The sequence below is a fragment of the Carassius gibelio genome, chromosome A6, assembly GCF_023724105.1.
Source record: "Carassius gibelio isolate Cgi1373 ecotype wild population from Czech Republic chromosome A6, carGib1.2-hapl.c, whole genome shotgun sequence".
NCBI classification, from domain to species: Eukaryota; Metazoa; Chordata; class Actinopteri; order Cypriniformes; family Cyprinidae; genus Carassius; species Carassius gibelio.
This window is the reverse complement of record NC_068376.1, coordinates 6,302,517-6,318,209: the sequence shown is the minus strand read 5'-3', so window position 1 is coordinate 6,318,209 and position 15,693 is coordinate 6,302,517. Positions and strand designations below refer to the sequence as shown.

Here is a 15,693-nt window from a genome sequence, read left to right as displayed (position 1 = left end):
TTAGTCTAAATGTGCTGACTTGTGGCCACACAGAGGAAATAACAGTGATTATGAGCTAAAGTAACGGTCATTCACTAATGCCTAATGACTCTGAGAGTGACGAATGCACCTGGTGTTGGTTGAAATACAGAACGACACAGTTGGTTCTGAATGTTAATGGTGATAATGACACTTCTAAAACTGGGATATACTGTATAATAATCTTTTAGAGAGAAACATAGTGTTAAGAGATTGCTATGTCGCAGAGTTCTCAATTACAGCTAAACAACTTTGTGCAAACATTCTTATATTGAACATTACAAATTGTGTACAGTGCAGATTTAATGTAGTACACTATATTAATGTGTATAGACTTATACAATGAATGTGAAATGTTTAGATACATTTAAAATCTCTGGGGTTTGATTGTGGCATTTTGATCACTTCTGGCAGAAACACATTGTGAAAGCGCAACAAACGCATGCTGTTGCAGTTACAATACATGCAGTGTGCAACAGGTCTTAAGAATTTAACCAAAACTCAGTTTATAATTGAAAAAGATGAAACATGTAGATTTCAAAAATGTTTATGTAGACATACAGTATTTTTGCAGGTTACAGTTTCTCATGGAGACAGTTTAGATGCAGGCTTGATTGATGTTCTGACAGTGATATTTGTGATGGAAGCCAATTCCAGCCTATCTCACCCGCTGGATCCATATTAGAGAGAAAGAGAAACAGAACACAGCGCTGACAGCAGTCACGGTCAAGATACTGATACTCTAATGTTCAATGAAACTGAATCTTTAAATAACATTTAATACCAGAAACGATTCTTGTTTGTTTTCCTTTCTTCATTCATTGCTTTTCTCTCTCATTTCAGTCTCTTTCTTTTTCCTTTTCTTCATTATCTGATCAATTACCCGAGGCATAGAGACCCAGCTTTAGGAAGACTATTGAGTAAAGCTCAGGGGAATCGCGATCGGGCTTGTGTGACTTTTTTTTTGTTCCACCTCTTTCTGTTTTTCTCACACACATGCACAATGACACACTTCTACTCATTAGAGGTGACTTCCTGAGAGGACACACACACACACAAAGTATTTTGGTCCAGTTTCTATGTCCTCTTTTTGTCCTCTTTCTCTAGATTAGCATACTTTTATCATAAATGAGGAAGAAGTCTTATTCAATCCAGAATAAAGGTAAATATATAATAATACATATTTAAATATGCATTTCAAGGCTTATATTCAGGTGTAGGTATAGAGAATATATACATTTCTTCTGTGTATGTGTGTATGTCTGTGTGTCATCAAAGATAAGCATCATATAAGATACATTTTTGATTTGAAGTCAGTATGATTTTTAAAAGGAATTATTACTTTTATTAAATTTATCTAAAATGTCAGAAAATTGTCCTTTTAAACTTCACATTCATAGAAAAAAAATCCACAAAAAAAATTCACAAAAATATTAAGCAGCACAACTGTTTTCAGCACTGGTAATGTTTCTTATGCACCAAATCAGTATTTTAAATTTCAATTTCAATTTATTTAAATGTATGCATTTAGCAGATGCTTTTATCCAAAGCGACTTACAGTGCATTAAGGCTATCAATTTTTACATATCATGTGTTCCCGGGGAATCGAACCCCCAACCTTGCGCTTGAGGGCGCAGTGCTCTACCAATTTTCATTTGATTGAAATGATTGATTGACCAATGATTTCTAAAGACTGGAATAATGGCTCCTAAAAAATCAGCTTTGTCATCACAGGAATAAAAAAGCATTTCAAAATATATTTAAAATAAAAAAAAGCATTTGGTAATATCACTGTTTTTGCTGTATTTTAATCAAATAAATGAAACTGTACAGTAAGTGATGTGATGTGTAGCCAAAAATGGTGTCCCATACTCAAAATTTGTGCTCTGCATTTACCCCATCCAAGTGCACACACAGTAGTGAACACAAACACACACACACACAATGGAGCATTTGGGGGTTTGGTTTAGGGGGACACTGTTAACAGTATTAAGAACCGCTGCTTTAGAACATTGATTTTTTTAAAACTTGTGAATCCATTAGAATCATTGGGTCTCATTCATGAAACATTCGTAAATATACGAGTAAATATCTGAGTGATTTGCGCGTAAAGAGAACTTCCCGAAAATTCTTCTCCTGATTCACAAAAACTTCGTAAACGTCAGATGTGATAGTGAAATGTGTGTGTGTGTGTTAATGAATTCCAATCAGTCGTAAATGGGACGCGCGTGCATGCTCATTCTCAATTACCATAAATCCCGCCCATTAAATCCGACTGACAACTATATATGAGCATCATATTATGACACCAAACAAAGGATTTCAACATGTCTTCTCAAAAGCGACTGAAAAAGAAACATTTCTCAGCTGCAGAAATTGAAGTTTTGTTATCAGAAGTTCATTCAAAACGCCACATTTTATTTTCAAGCGTAGCCTACTAGTGGCGTATCAGGTCCTAAAAAAGGAAGTTTGGCAGCATATTACAGATCCTATTACTGGCTCTCATAATAAAAGTTAAAAGAAAAAACGTATGTAATATATATAATATTTTTTTCAAAATGCTGTGTAAATATGTACCCGATTAAGGTGAATTAAAATGCAGCCGTATTAATGAGCAAAACGTTCAGACGTTAAACGCACTATTTACGCGTGGCTGGGAGCAGGTGTAGATTTCTTTCGTACCAACTAACATTTGGAAAAAAATTACGCCAAAACCACTTTACACGCTATTTACACAAAAATTCGTTCTGCTCGTGTTTCATGAATGAGACCCATTAGAAGACAGAATCGTGATTCATATATGAATAGATTTTTACATGCACGTCTAGTTTTCTCTTCCTCTTTTCTAAAGCAGCACAGCATGGCCTCACCCCCTTTGCTGCCTTTTTCCCGAGGGTGGGGTTTATCTGGGTTTGTTACATCACAAACCCAGAAAGTAACTTGTTGTAGTCACACATATATATTGGATGCATTGAAACATCCAGTATATTTCTGCTAACAGGTGCTGTAAGGGCAGAGTTTCCTAACACAACTTTTGCCTAAAGCACAAATGTTACACTGAGTGATTTACATATACAATTTAATTATTTAAATATTGAAGTCACACATAAGTAATTTATTTTAGTTGTATGCTTTGTTGACCTGTTATGAGTAACTGTACAATACAATACATTTTATTTGAGTTTACTTGTAGAGTATAAAAATATCATAGATAAAAATAAATGTTTTGAGTTCAAATAATTAATTCATAATGATGCAGTACTTTGTATAGTTATGAACTTACCTTTTCAGTAATTTAACAACACTTCAAATAGTGCTTTACACAATTATGCTTGGTTGCAAAGCAGCTTTACATACATATGTGTAAGTAGCATATTTGCAATATTTGAGTTTTTTTTTTTTTTTTTTTTTTTTTTTTTTTGCACCCTCAAGATTCTAGATTTTCAAATAGCTGTATCACATCCAAATATTGCCCTATCCTAACAACAACAAAGAAAGCTTGTTTATAAATATCAATTTTAAAACAATGACATTTATTACTGGTTTTGTGGTCGTTGGTCACATTGTAAAGATATGTAAACAACATATAGTCATGGATTTGAAATGGTGAAAGAAAACTTGATCAGAAGGTTTATTACTTTAGTATATTCCCGGTACACTTCAATGCACCTGTACCGGCACACTTTTTTCAATTAATGGTGCTTTAATGTCCCGTGTGGGCTGTTAAAATATTATAAATTATTAAACAAATTATTAAAATTATCCTGACCAGCCCTCAAAACTACACAAAAAAGTTAAAACATCAAATTAATTCAGAGACATTAACTTCATGAAAAGTAAATTTTTTTAATATATATAATTTAAATTGATAGGCTGCATTACCGTCAAACCGCCAAAACATTTAATTGATTTTTACATTTACATTTGTGCAGTGCACTGAGAGTTGAAGCATGCAGATGTTACAGATGGTTTTATTCCTTCCGCATGCACTGAAACATAAGCAGTATGTTCACATTCTTCCACCACCTAACGAAACTGTCTGCTTTAGTGCATGTACAAGAATAAAACTAATGTTATCCTAGTTTATCCAGTGGTTTCCTGCAGAGTTAATGACAGATCATGTAAAGGCAGATCATGTAAAGGAAAGAAACCCACTGTAGATGATATTTAATGTTGTGTCCGCTGACTTTAACAGCTTCAAGTTAAACACATTTTATTTCAATGCACAGCTTACTGCACCTATATTAAGAAATTCGGGCGATTCGCAGTCTTTAAGACCATATAATTTGTGCTGTCATTGATAAAAAAAAAAAAAAAAAAAAAAAACTGTTTTCTAATATTAGTATTTGTGACAATATAGAAATACTACAAAGTAACCACAGTTGCTTATCTGCTTTGGTGGCCCTTCTGGTAAAGTGACTGCAGAACCCGGGTTCAAATTTCTTCTGCCAATGTTTAAATGTCTGTGTCCAATGTTCCGCTGATGTTCTCTGGATAGTTGAGCTGACTGGTGTGCTGGGGGTGTTAGTAAAAGGCAATTTGTTAAGCTGTGCCATTATTTATAAAGGTTAATTTATTACATTAGAAGCACACAATAATTGTACCATTAGCACACTTCAGGTTTACTTGGAATGCCATTGCAATGCATTTTATAGTCACTAAAAGTAAGGGATAGTATGACCTCAGTTTGTTATTAGTATATTAATGTAACACTTTTACAGAGTAATTGAATTGCAATTATAATGTCACCACAATACATTTGAAGTTTATTCTGAATGAGTTCTGCGTTTCAAAAATTAAATGGAGTGTATGTTATTTAAAGTGTACTTACTGTAAGTATACTTGGAAATTGTTCCACTTTAGCACAAACAAGTATATTTAATACAACTTTAGTTGAACTTCAGCACTGCTTTTGCAAAACTAAAATGCATTTAGTACAAAATGAGTTTTTCTAATTTAGTAGACCTTAAGTAAACCAATTTATAGTGTGCAACAAATATATTTAGTTATACTAAAGTAGATACAAATAAATTATACTTAAGTATAAAGTTTTTTTTTTTTTTTTCACTAGGGTCCCTAAACTAAATTGTAGAAAACATTTATCTGATAACTTTTTTTCTTTCAGTACCTTGGGTTATAGGATTAAATCTGTCAACACTACAAATGTGTGTAAAAAATTAGAATATAAAATGCAATAATTTACTTTCCTGCCATGCTGTAGAGTCCAAATAATGTTATTGCTTTGTGTCTGACAATTTTAAAGAGCATTTACAAAACAAAAGGTTTTGTAATGGAGAAAAATAATGCAAAATGTGAGACACATTTAAATGCTTCAACTAAAAAATGTCTGTTTTCTTCAATGAACTGAAGATTATACTGTAGATTTCAAACAGGCCATAATTCCCATTTTAAATGGGGGACATTAGATGTGTTTAAAAAAACTACTTTTCAGGCTAGTTAAATTTTATATTAGATAATAGTTGTACAAACATATCTAGCAAAAATTAAAATAAAATGGATTGTGAAATGTGGAGTCCCTACCATGGTAGAAGAACAGTCATATGTGTGTGTGTGTGTGTGTGTGTGTGTGTGATGCAGAGATGTGCATTTGTATAGAGGCAAAGGCAGTAATCAGTGTCAAGTAAAGTGGGCTACATTTCCTCACAAATCACAAATCATTGTGTGTGCTATATAGGGATGCACAAATCTGAGTGTGTGTTTGGAGAGAGAATAAACATAGGTCACACTGTTCTCAAATTGATCACCCATTGCTTGTAAAGAGAAAGATGAGAATGTAGTTATAAATCAGACCCTCTCTCTCTCTCTCTGTGTGGTTGTGTGTGTGTGTGTGCTGGAGGAAGATGGAATCGGAAAAGTCATCATTTGGAAAATCCATCAGAATATCTAGACGCTCCCCACAGAGCAGTTTGAGAGCAATGGTTAGAGAGAGAGAGAGAGAGAGAGAGAGAGAGAGAGATACTGATGTAATACCAGAAGGACAGACCCAGACAAATAATTTGGCTAATTATGGAAGATCATGACTGCATCGGGGATTGGTCTGATCAGCAAAGGAAACAAGGAATGATCTGGAGATTAAAAATGGAGAAATTAGATGCTGAATACATAGCCCCCGCCTCTCTCTCTATTTCAGACTGCCGAAATGTCACAGGTTCAGAGTAATGTGAACCTGTATTTGAGTCCCTCATTAAAACAGCCTCATGAATATGAACATCCACAGACTCATCTGCATAGCTCAGACTATTTGTGTTACCTGTGACCCAGCATGGGACACAGAAGTTTTGGAAATAGAACAAGAGAAAGTGAGAAACTGAAAGGTTGAGAAAGGGGACACTACAAAATATAATTTATTTAATCTGTTCTTTTATTTATTATTGTTTTTTAATGGATTTACATGATTTAATCATGTATATGGTTCCTCATGAATCAACTAAGTTACTCAAACATAATTTGTTCATGTTACTTTGACATCAAGTGATGCAATTAGTCAAAGTAGTCTCAAAGTGATATTTTATGCTTTCCTGACAGGATTCATTTATTCTGGTTATGTTTTGCATTACATCACTGAATTACAAAAGATTGTTAGCATTTTCTTTTCTTTCTAAACTGCACTCTTCATTATAATAGTTACCCAGTCTAAATGAAACCATTCTAAATCCAACAAAAATCTAAACAGAATTGGATATTAAACACTAAAGCCATTCCTCACAAAGTTCCATGCAAAGCATGCTGGGAACCACAGTTTCAATATAAAAATGCTGTTCAACATGCTTGATCGACATGTACACCATACATCATTTATTCTTGGAGATAGTAATTTAGAGATTTGCAAAAAATTATAGCAAAAAAATCAGGTTAAGAAGAGAAGCAATTTTGCTGTGTAATTGACAAATAATATGACTGAGTAAATCAAACGAAGATATTCAGTACAGTAAAGAAAACCAAGACCCATCAAACTTTTTCTAGTCTTCTGTTGTCTACAAATTGTAGCCTCAGCTTCCTGTTCCTAGTTGAAAAGAGTGGCACCCGGTATGGTCTTCTCCTTCTGTTGCCCATCTGCTTCAGAGTTTGAGGGGTTGTGTGTTCAGAGCTCTTCTGCATACCTCAGAGTTACTGTTGCCTTTCTATCAACTCGAACCCCAGGAGATCAGCAAGCTTGTCTGACACCAACAACCATAACACATTCAAAGTCACAAAAATGACCTTTCTTCCTTTCTGTTGCTCAGTTTGAACTTCAGTAGACTTTCTTGGCCACTTCTACATGCCTTGATGCATTGAGTTTGGTCGGCTGATTAGATATTTGTGTTAACGTGCAGCTACCTAATAAAGTGGCCAGTAAGTGGCCTGTGTGTGTGTGTGTGTGTGTGTGTCCACATAAATATTATTAACCAGTCTCTCTTGTATGGCGCCCTGGGTGAACCACCCCCTCTGCCACCCCTAAATAAAAATTTTGTTTTTTATTTAAATAATGACAAATTCAGGCAAATGCACACACACATATATTGTGGAACTCTCATGAATGGTGGCAAACACCCACCCAGAGGAGAAAAAAAAAATCACTTAATAAAGTCATTATTCACTTAATAAAGTTTTATGTGTGCACGAGTAGTATTTTCGCATCTTCTTAACATTATGTTTGAACCACTGATGTCACATGGACTATTTTATTGATGTCCTTTCTACCTTTCTATACCATAAAATGTTTCAGTTGCATTGCTGTCTATGCAGGGTAAGAAAGCTCCCAGATATCATAAAAAATATCTTCATTTGTGTTCCAAAGATGACTGAAGGTCTTATGGGTTTGGAATGACAGAATTTACATTTTTGGGTGAACTATCCATTTCAATACAAATTATGTCATATTTAAATATTACATGACACACCTATCTGGTACTCGCCTAAAAAGATTAAAGGGGTCATATGATGCTTTTTTAAAGATCATTATTTTGAGCTGTTTTATAGGGGCATGGATGAGCCTTACTTTGATAAAGAATATCTCTTTGGTTTTGAGACTTTAGTCTTTGCAACTTTAGGGATTTTATCTATGCACAATCAGCTTGTAACACTCAAAAGAGAAAGGAAAACTTGAAATCACATCACATGACCCCTTTAATTAAATGAAATGGTGCCCAGCTTTTTAAAATTGTTTTTATTAATTGTATTGCAATCTCCATAGATTACATTTTATTAATAGAATACCATCAATTATTAAGCTAAAATGAATTATTTTGCATTAACCCTTACTTAGAGAGGTGGAGCTATTTTCCTGAAAAACAAGACAAAAATAGCTATTAAGAAAAGTACTTTTGCGGAGGAGCAGGAGAGGCACAGTTCGGAATTTAAAGGAATAACACATTAAGGCCTCGCCGTCCTGTGGCCATCTCAAACGAAGATTTATATTTGTTCTGGGCGGGGAATAATTGGTGGGGTGATTGATGGGAGGGCACAGAGCTATAAGCTGCTCCTCTCCATCATAACAAATTGATGAATGTCAGATTTTCCCAAAGCTGCATTCGAGCCCAGGGGCGGATGGTGAGAAAGACTGAGAGCGAGAGAGCATGATACAGTCTAGTCATAGCGGCTGTGCCCTTGAACTTGAGAGAGAGAAAGTGGGGTTATCTGGGGCTACTTTTTGTTTTCATCTCAAATGAGACCACAAGAACTCCATTATTTATATTTTGAGAGGTACAGATGCAGCCAGAGGGCCGATTTATAAGTGCTAAAAATTGGAAATGAGGTTACAGCCAAGCTCCTTTTCCATTCCACCCTCCCTTTCCACTCTAATGTATACATTTCCCTCTATAGTTATTTTTCTTTCACCCACTAGTTTTGTTCAGGGTGGGGAGATGATCACAAAATTTTCAATTTAATGCAAATGATCTGGACTCAGTTGGCCAGATTGGATTTATATGTGTGGATGAATGATTTTGCCACAGTGTTGCAGACAAACACCTTTTGTATCTATGAGCATGCAACCTAATTATCAAATATATTGTCTTTTTTATTTTTAAGTTGCATTTAGAATTGATTCAAAAATACAATGAAATCCGTTTAAATGGACATGACGCTTGTGGTCCTGACCATCTGTTTTTCTGCTTTGTAGATGCTGGCTCTGGATCAGGGGATGATGGTGAGTATTTGCAACTTATCTCTAATTAATACAGAGCATTACAATAATGATCTCATATCTCGCTCTGTCTGTTCACATCCACACACACACAAATGCTCATACTGAGTTCAGATGACAGCAGCTTCTGTCTGCCTCTCCTGATAGATGGGGATATGCCAGCAGTATTTATGAAGTGAATCTTGGATGAAGAATTTCACTCTAGAGCATGGCTAATTAAAAAGAGATTCTGGATGGGGTGATGGGAAGATCAGGAGAGAAAAACAGAAGAAAGAGAGAGAGGGAGGGAAGTTCTGAAGGGAGGGATGATATATCTACTCTGAAATATTAGAAAAGTTCAGCCGACCAAATGAATGTGAAACAAGAAATGGAGAGGGAGAGACTATGTTTGGAATGGAACACCTAGTGGTCTAGTACTTAAAAAAAAAAAAAAAAAGTACTGGCAACTACTTCAGTTACCACTTGTTTTGTAATATGCATACTGTGCAGTATTCAGATAGGTTTTCAAAATAGGTTTTCAATTTCATACATCGGTTTTTCATATGACTTACATCAAGGCTTTAGTGCAAGCACCACGTGCCCTTTTGACCACCACATGAAAAGAATTGCAGACAGAGTTACGAATTATATGAGGTTGCTACAATACTTGTATGTACCAAGAAAGCAGTAGTGCACACACAGTAAAGAGCGAAAGCATGTATTTAAGCTTAAGATAAGAATATAAAAGGGGCATGGCAATTGATTCAATACACTGCAGAAAGGAAAAAACACCCGTCAAAAATGGTTTCAGATCAATTTACATTTATATGATTTTAAGAACTGGGTTGTTGTTGTTGGAAATATAAAGGTAAATATAACTGAATTAAATGAAATTAAGAAGAATTCAAAATCTCTTCGAAGTTTGACAGTTTTAAAAATATCTCATTGCTTTTAAAACTCTAAAAGGCATCATCAGAGATGCAAAAGCATGTACAAACATCTCAAACTTAAGACCTGCAACTGCATTCATCACGTGAATTTTCCAGTAATCTCTGGCTGTGCTTTAAAAGGTCACGGCAAACAGGGTCCAGTTTTAAATTGTAGGAACTTTGAGTGATGCATTGAATGGCACGCAGTGTACTGCTGGAGGTAATAGCTCCTAGAGTTCAATTCATTGGGCAAAGCTGATGTGAGTCATGTGAAAGGAACTTTACAGTGTAATAAAGCATGCTTCTAGAATGCTAAAACTCTCTCTGTGATTTTGCGTCTAATAATTCATTGGCTACAATTACACTAAAAAGAATGACATAAAAAAAAGTATTTAAGCTGCATTTATTTGATCAAAAATAGAGTAAACAACAATATTGTGAAATAAATTATTTAACTGAATTATCAGAATCATTACTCCAGTCTTGAGTGTCACATGATTCTGTTTTAATATGCTGATTTAGTCCTCAAGAAACATTTCTTCTTCTAATCAATGTTGAAAACAGTCGTGCTGCTTTATATTTTGGTACAAACTGTGATATTTTTTTTAGTATTAGGTGAATAGAACTTTCAAAAGAACGGCGTTTAGTTAAAAATAGTTAACCGCTCTTATTTATTCAATTATTGCTGAACGGCTAGCCATCATGCCCATTCAATTGACTGATCAGGAGGTGATAAACATAAGACGAGGGACTGGAAAAGAATGGAACAACAGAAAAACGGGTACAGGAAATTGAGGATGAGAAGAAAAGCAATGAAATAAGAGAGAATATAAAAAAAGAATGCGACATCTGAAAGCCATTAAACAGGGATGACACAGGAGATGGACAGTGCAGAACATGTGAACAAATGTAGCTACTGTGGGAAAGACGAGACACAGGGAACTGAAGTGAGGAAGGGAGGGAGGGAAATAGAAAAGAAAAGGGCAGGAGGAGAGAAGGATGGAGGGGGTGCAGCCACTTAAAGACAGATCGGTGTGGCTCAAGAGAAGAGTTTAGCTTGAGGAAAGCATTGCAGCTCCTCCAGGAAGATCAAACATGTTTTAGTGTCTGAGTGTAAATCATTGATGAGCTCTGGCTCATACATTCTAAATCACACACATACACACGCACAAAATCAGATATGTTCTATCGACGTGGAAACAACACTTCCTCCTCGCTCTCACATAACCAAGCGCCTCATATAACTGAGCAGAGATATAACGCAAGAGTCTTCCAACACACACACACAAGTAAATGCAATGATGAAAACACACCCAATTCCATTCTTTGACAACTGACTCCTTAAGAAAAAAGGAGACATTTAGATACAAGCGGTGCTTCTTAAAAATACAGAATTTAAATCAAACTTTTGATAACCTGAGAGAAATAGTATGGTTGAACATGAGAGCTTATGTGTCCAATATGTTACAAAATATTGTATCTTAATCTGTCACAAAACACATATATTAAATAAGAACTTACTTCATGCTTGTTCAAAAAGTACACTCTTTATAGTTTGAAGGTCTGGAATGTGAATGAAATATGCATACACTACATCCGCCATGTTGTCACAGTCATGTGACCTATGGCATCAGCTGTGTTGCTTCTCTGCAATTCACAAACCTTCTCCTATGGTCTCATGAGATAGTAAAGTGTTCATCAGATGTTCAATTCAGAATCTTAATGGAAGTAGTATGTCATCCAAGTACTTCTCATCTACTATTTAAAGGGGTCATATGATGCTTTTTTAAAGATAATTATTTTGTGTATTTGGTGCAAAGGTGTAAAGAGTACCTGAAAACCATCCTTGAGTAAAAGTACAGATACCTTACAGTGAAAATTACTCCATTACATGTTACAAGTCACCAATTCCAAAACACCTTGAGTGAAAGTATTAGATTATCTGATTTTAACAGTACTTAAGTATGTTACTTACACTAAATACAGGCTCAAAGATGCATAAGTCAAAAAGGCATGCCAGTCAAAAAACTGTAACATTGTGTAGAAGCTGAGCAAACAAGCAGAGCCAAGGATCTGTGTGCAGACATTACATGGAAGAGCTAGAACAAACAATTAGCCATAAACCACAGGGAACAAAGAACAGAATGACGGGCAAACAGACAACCATTACATTTAACAACTCACAAAAAAACTAAAGAAACACTAGGGCTATATACAGTATACAGGAGGCTAGCAAGCTAAGATAAGATACAGATAAGATACAAACTGATTACAAGCACCATGAGAGAAAGGAAGTGACGAAAGTCCAAGACAAGGCACAGAAAACACACACGAAAAACAAAAACAAAAAAACAAGAAAGAGCTGATTTGTGAGGACAGCAATCACGCAAATTTTCTGAAACCAAAATAAAAATCAACACATCAAAAAAAAAAAGAAAAAAAAAAAAGACAACAATATACTTCAGTGTAACGCATAAATAAAATAATACTAAGTAAAATTAAAGTCAAAGCCTTCTCACTGGATGTGCTGGTTTCGGCCTCATTGTCAGCTGCAGTCATGTCCACATCTCATTTATAAAACACCTGTGATTCACAACTACTGGCTTAGAAACTCAAATTTACGGAAAGTAGCCTTGTTGTCAAGGGCAAACTGCACAAGATAGAGTACTTTCAGTGCCCTGTAGTTGGCAGTATCACATCTTTTGTAGCATGAATAAACTGCTGGAGAAAAGGTGCCATAAAAAATGTAATGTGTAACTGCAACACTCATTCCAAATGTAGTGGAGTAAAGAATACAGATACTCATTCAAAAATGTAGTGAAGTAGAGAGTAAAAGTTACTAATATCTTTTGTACTCAGTACAACTACAAAGTACCTGAACATATACTTAAGTATAGTAATGAGTTCCATTTACTTAAGTACTTTACACCTCTGATTTGGTGTAATAGAATATGTTGACATGATTTAATGTTCAAAAAACACATTTTTAAAATATTGTACATTATTGTAGGTCCTCTATGCCCTGTCTCTCTCAAATGCGTTTTCTACAAAGCCCCTCCTTCCGACAAGTGCAGTCTGCTCTGATTGGCCAGCTGACCCAGTGCATTGTGATTGGCCAATCACTGCAAGCACTCATCAGAAATGTAACGCCCCTTTCCATAATCACGACCCCCTTCTTTCAAATTAAATGTACAGACAGTTAATAATGTCCTTAGTTTTACCATCAGCTCAAGCACGAAAGCGGAACAGAGTGGTGTGACAGACACAGTGATGAATCTCATATGTGTTTGCGGAAAACAAGCCACAGACTGTTAAGACAGCTGACTCCACTATGTCAACCTGTCTCTCTCTCTCTCTCTATCTCTCTCTCTCTCTCTCTCTTTCTCTCTCTCTCTCACACACACACATAAACACACACATACACATGCGCAAAACTCCACATTTGAACTGTCAATAGCGAATTATTGAAATAATAACAAAACATACTTACAGTAGCTCATTCAGAAGCACCTGATTGAAGCAAAGTCAGAATGACCTCCTCTCCTAGGTTCACGAAATGGTTCATAAAATGTGTTTCTGTTCTGTTGTAAGTAATCTTAAAGATTCCTAAATGCATCTACTTTCGGAAGGCCAAATAAAGTGCTTTTGCTTTTGCCTAGATACAAACAACATCTCCCTGACATGACTGCTTCAACACTAACTGCAGTTACAGAAACCATGTATTTTTTCTTTGCTTGAACATTAAGTCGCCATTATGCAAATATTGCCACATAGTGATGTAGACATGTGGGGGCTTGTTTTTAATGATCTGTTTTGGGGGTGTGGCAGAGTCTTAACTTTGATAAAGAATATCTCTTTGGATTTGAGACTTTAGTCTTTGCAACTTTACAGATCTTCTTTATGCACCAAAAGATTGTAACACTCCAATGAGAAAGGAAAAATTGAATGCTTTAATGAATGCTGTGAATTCTAAAATACTACTGTTTTACATACATTTTTCATAGGGAAGTATTTGAATGCAAGTATCAGAATATATATATTTTTTTTGTTGCTGGAAATTCAAGAAAATGGTTTTAAAAGGATAGTTGTCCCAAAAATGAAAATTTTCCTTCAAAAATGTTTTTCATATACAGAACGATGTTGGTAATAAAACCAACAGGGATTATTTTTTTTATTTTTTTTTACAAAATGTCTTCTTTTTTAATCATACTGGATGAGTAAATGATGGGTGTACTATCCCCAAAATAGGGTAATTTATGGGATGGACATGATAATGCCTAGTTTTTGATTATCAAGTGAATTAAAAAGACTGTGGAATTAGGAATAATATTCAGAGCTGTAGGGTTCGATTTGGATGGAAACTTCAAAGTCCCGCATATTTACAGTATATCATATCTGTAAACTAAGAAAAGAGGGTCTGGCTATAATGGCAGCAGAAATGCTGCTTGTGCAGAAGACATATACTTCGTTATACGTCTTATAGAACTTTCTTCTCATTATCAGAAATCTTTGTGTAGCTAGGCAGATCCGGACTGATTTGACAATCACAGGAATCCATGGATAGCTGTAGTCCAAACTATCAGATTCATCATGCATTATGAACTAACATTCTGCATTTGATTGTAAGTGACAAGAAGGAAGTGATTCTTCACAAAACTCATCTTAGCCCATAGCTTATATCTCCACTTTAGCTTAAATGCTTTGTCTAACTTTAATTAGCAACACTATACACTATCCCTGACAACTGACACTTTATAGTCCATAGTTATAGTCCATAATGTGTAGAAAATAAGGCTGTTCCTTTACACCCACTCAAAGCTGCAGTTTTTCAGATAAAAAGCTGCTGCTTGACCCATATTTAGCCCTTCAGAAAAACTCACATGCTATGTTTACTGCCAATAGCGGTTCAAGCACTGCACATTTGCAATTAGCACTGTCCTAATTACAGTGTTTTAGTCAGAGGCACTATTCTAGCTTAGATTACATTTCAAATACACACCAAACAACACTTTTTCAGAATAAACCACTAAGGTGAGGTGTCTTCATCTGTAAGTGTCTGGTTTTTTGTCATCAATAACGCATCACTTTTACAGTTACATTTTTATTTTTTAGAGGGGCAGCTTGGATGATACTGCAACCAGTGGGCTGGTCTCCAACAACAATTAACTAATTATGTAATCATACTTAACGCAGTGCTCTACCACTGAGCCACAGGAATACTTTTACTGTGTAATTTATGTTCAAAGAACATTCCCAGAATTCCCTGCGTGGCACATCACATATGATTATGATTTAATTTAAATAGTTTAGTTTCTTCTTATTTTGTTGTAAGAAATGTACACTAGGATGTTTTTTTTATGTGTTGCATTTTCTGGAATTTAGTTAATGTATTGTAGTCTCATGATTTATGGTTTTGTCGCTGTGCACTGTCTATATTAAAAATATTGGCTGATTTTATGGATAGGTGATATCTAATCACATCTAATCACTAATGATGCACTCAGATTCCTAATGGTTTCCTACTTTACCACATGCATAATAGTGATTATCAGTATATTTTAAGTTACAAAGCAGACTCTGTTAAGTTCAAGTGGACTGGTATATTAACAATATATAATTATA

The 15,693-nt window shown here is 35.1% G+C and overlaps 1 protein-coding gene across 1 annotated transcript in view; it reads left to right on the top strand.

Moving 5' to 3' along the window:
- The window catches only part of LOC128016146 (tomoregulin-2-like), a 64,999-nt gene that overhangs the window by 25,503 nt on the left and 23,803 nt on the right, over positions 1 to 15,693 (top strand). Inside the window, exon 4 of the mRNA XM_052600581.1 lies at positions 9,140 to 9,166. Within this exon, the coding sequence (XP_052456541.1) occupies positions 9,140 to 9,166 (27 nt within the window). The remainder of the gene's footprint in view (positions 1 to 9,139; positions 9,167 to 15,693) is intronic.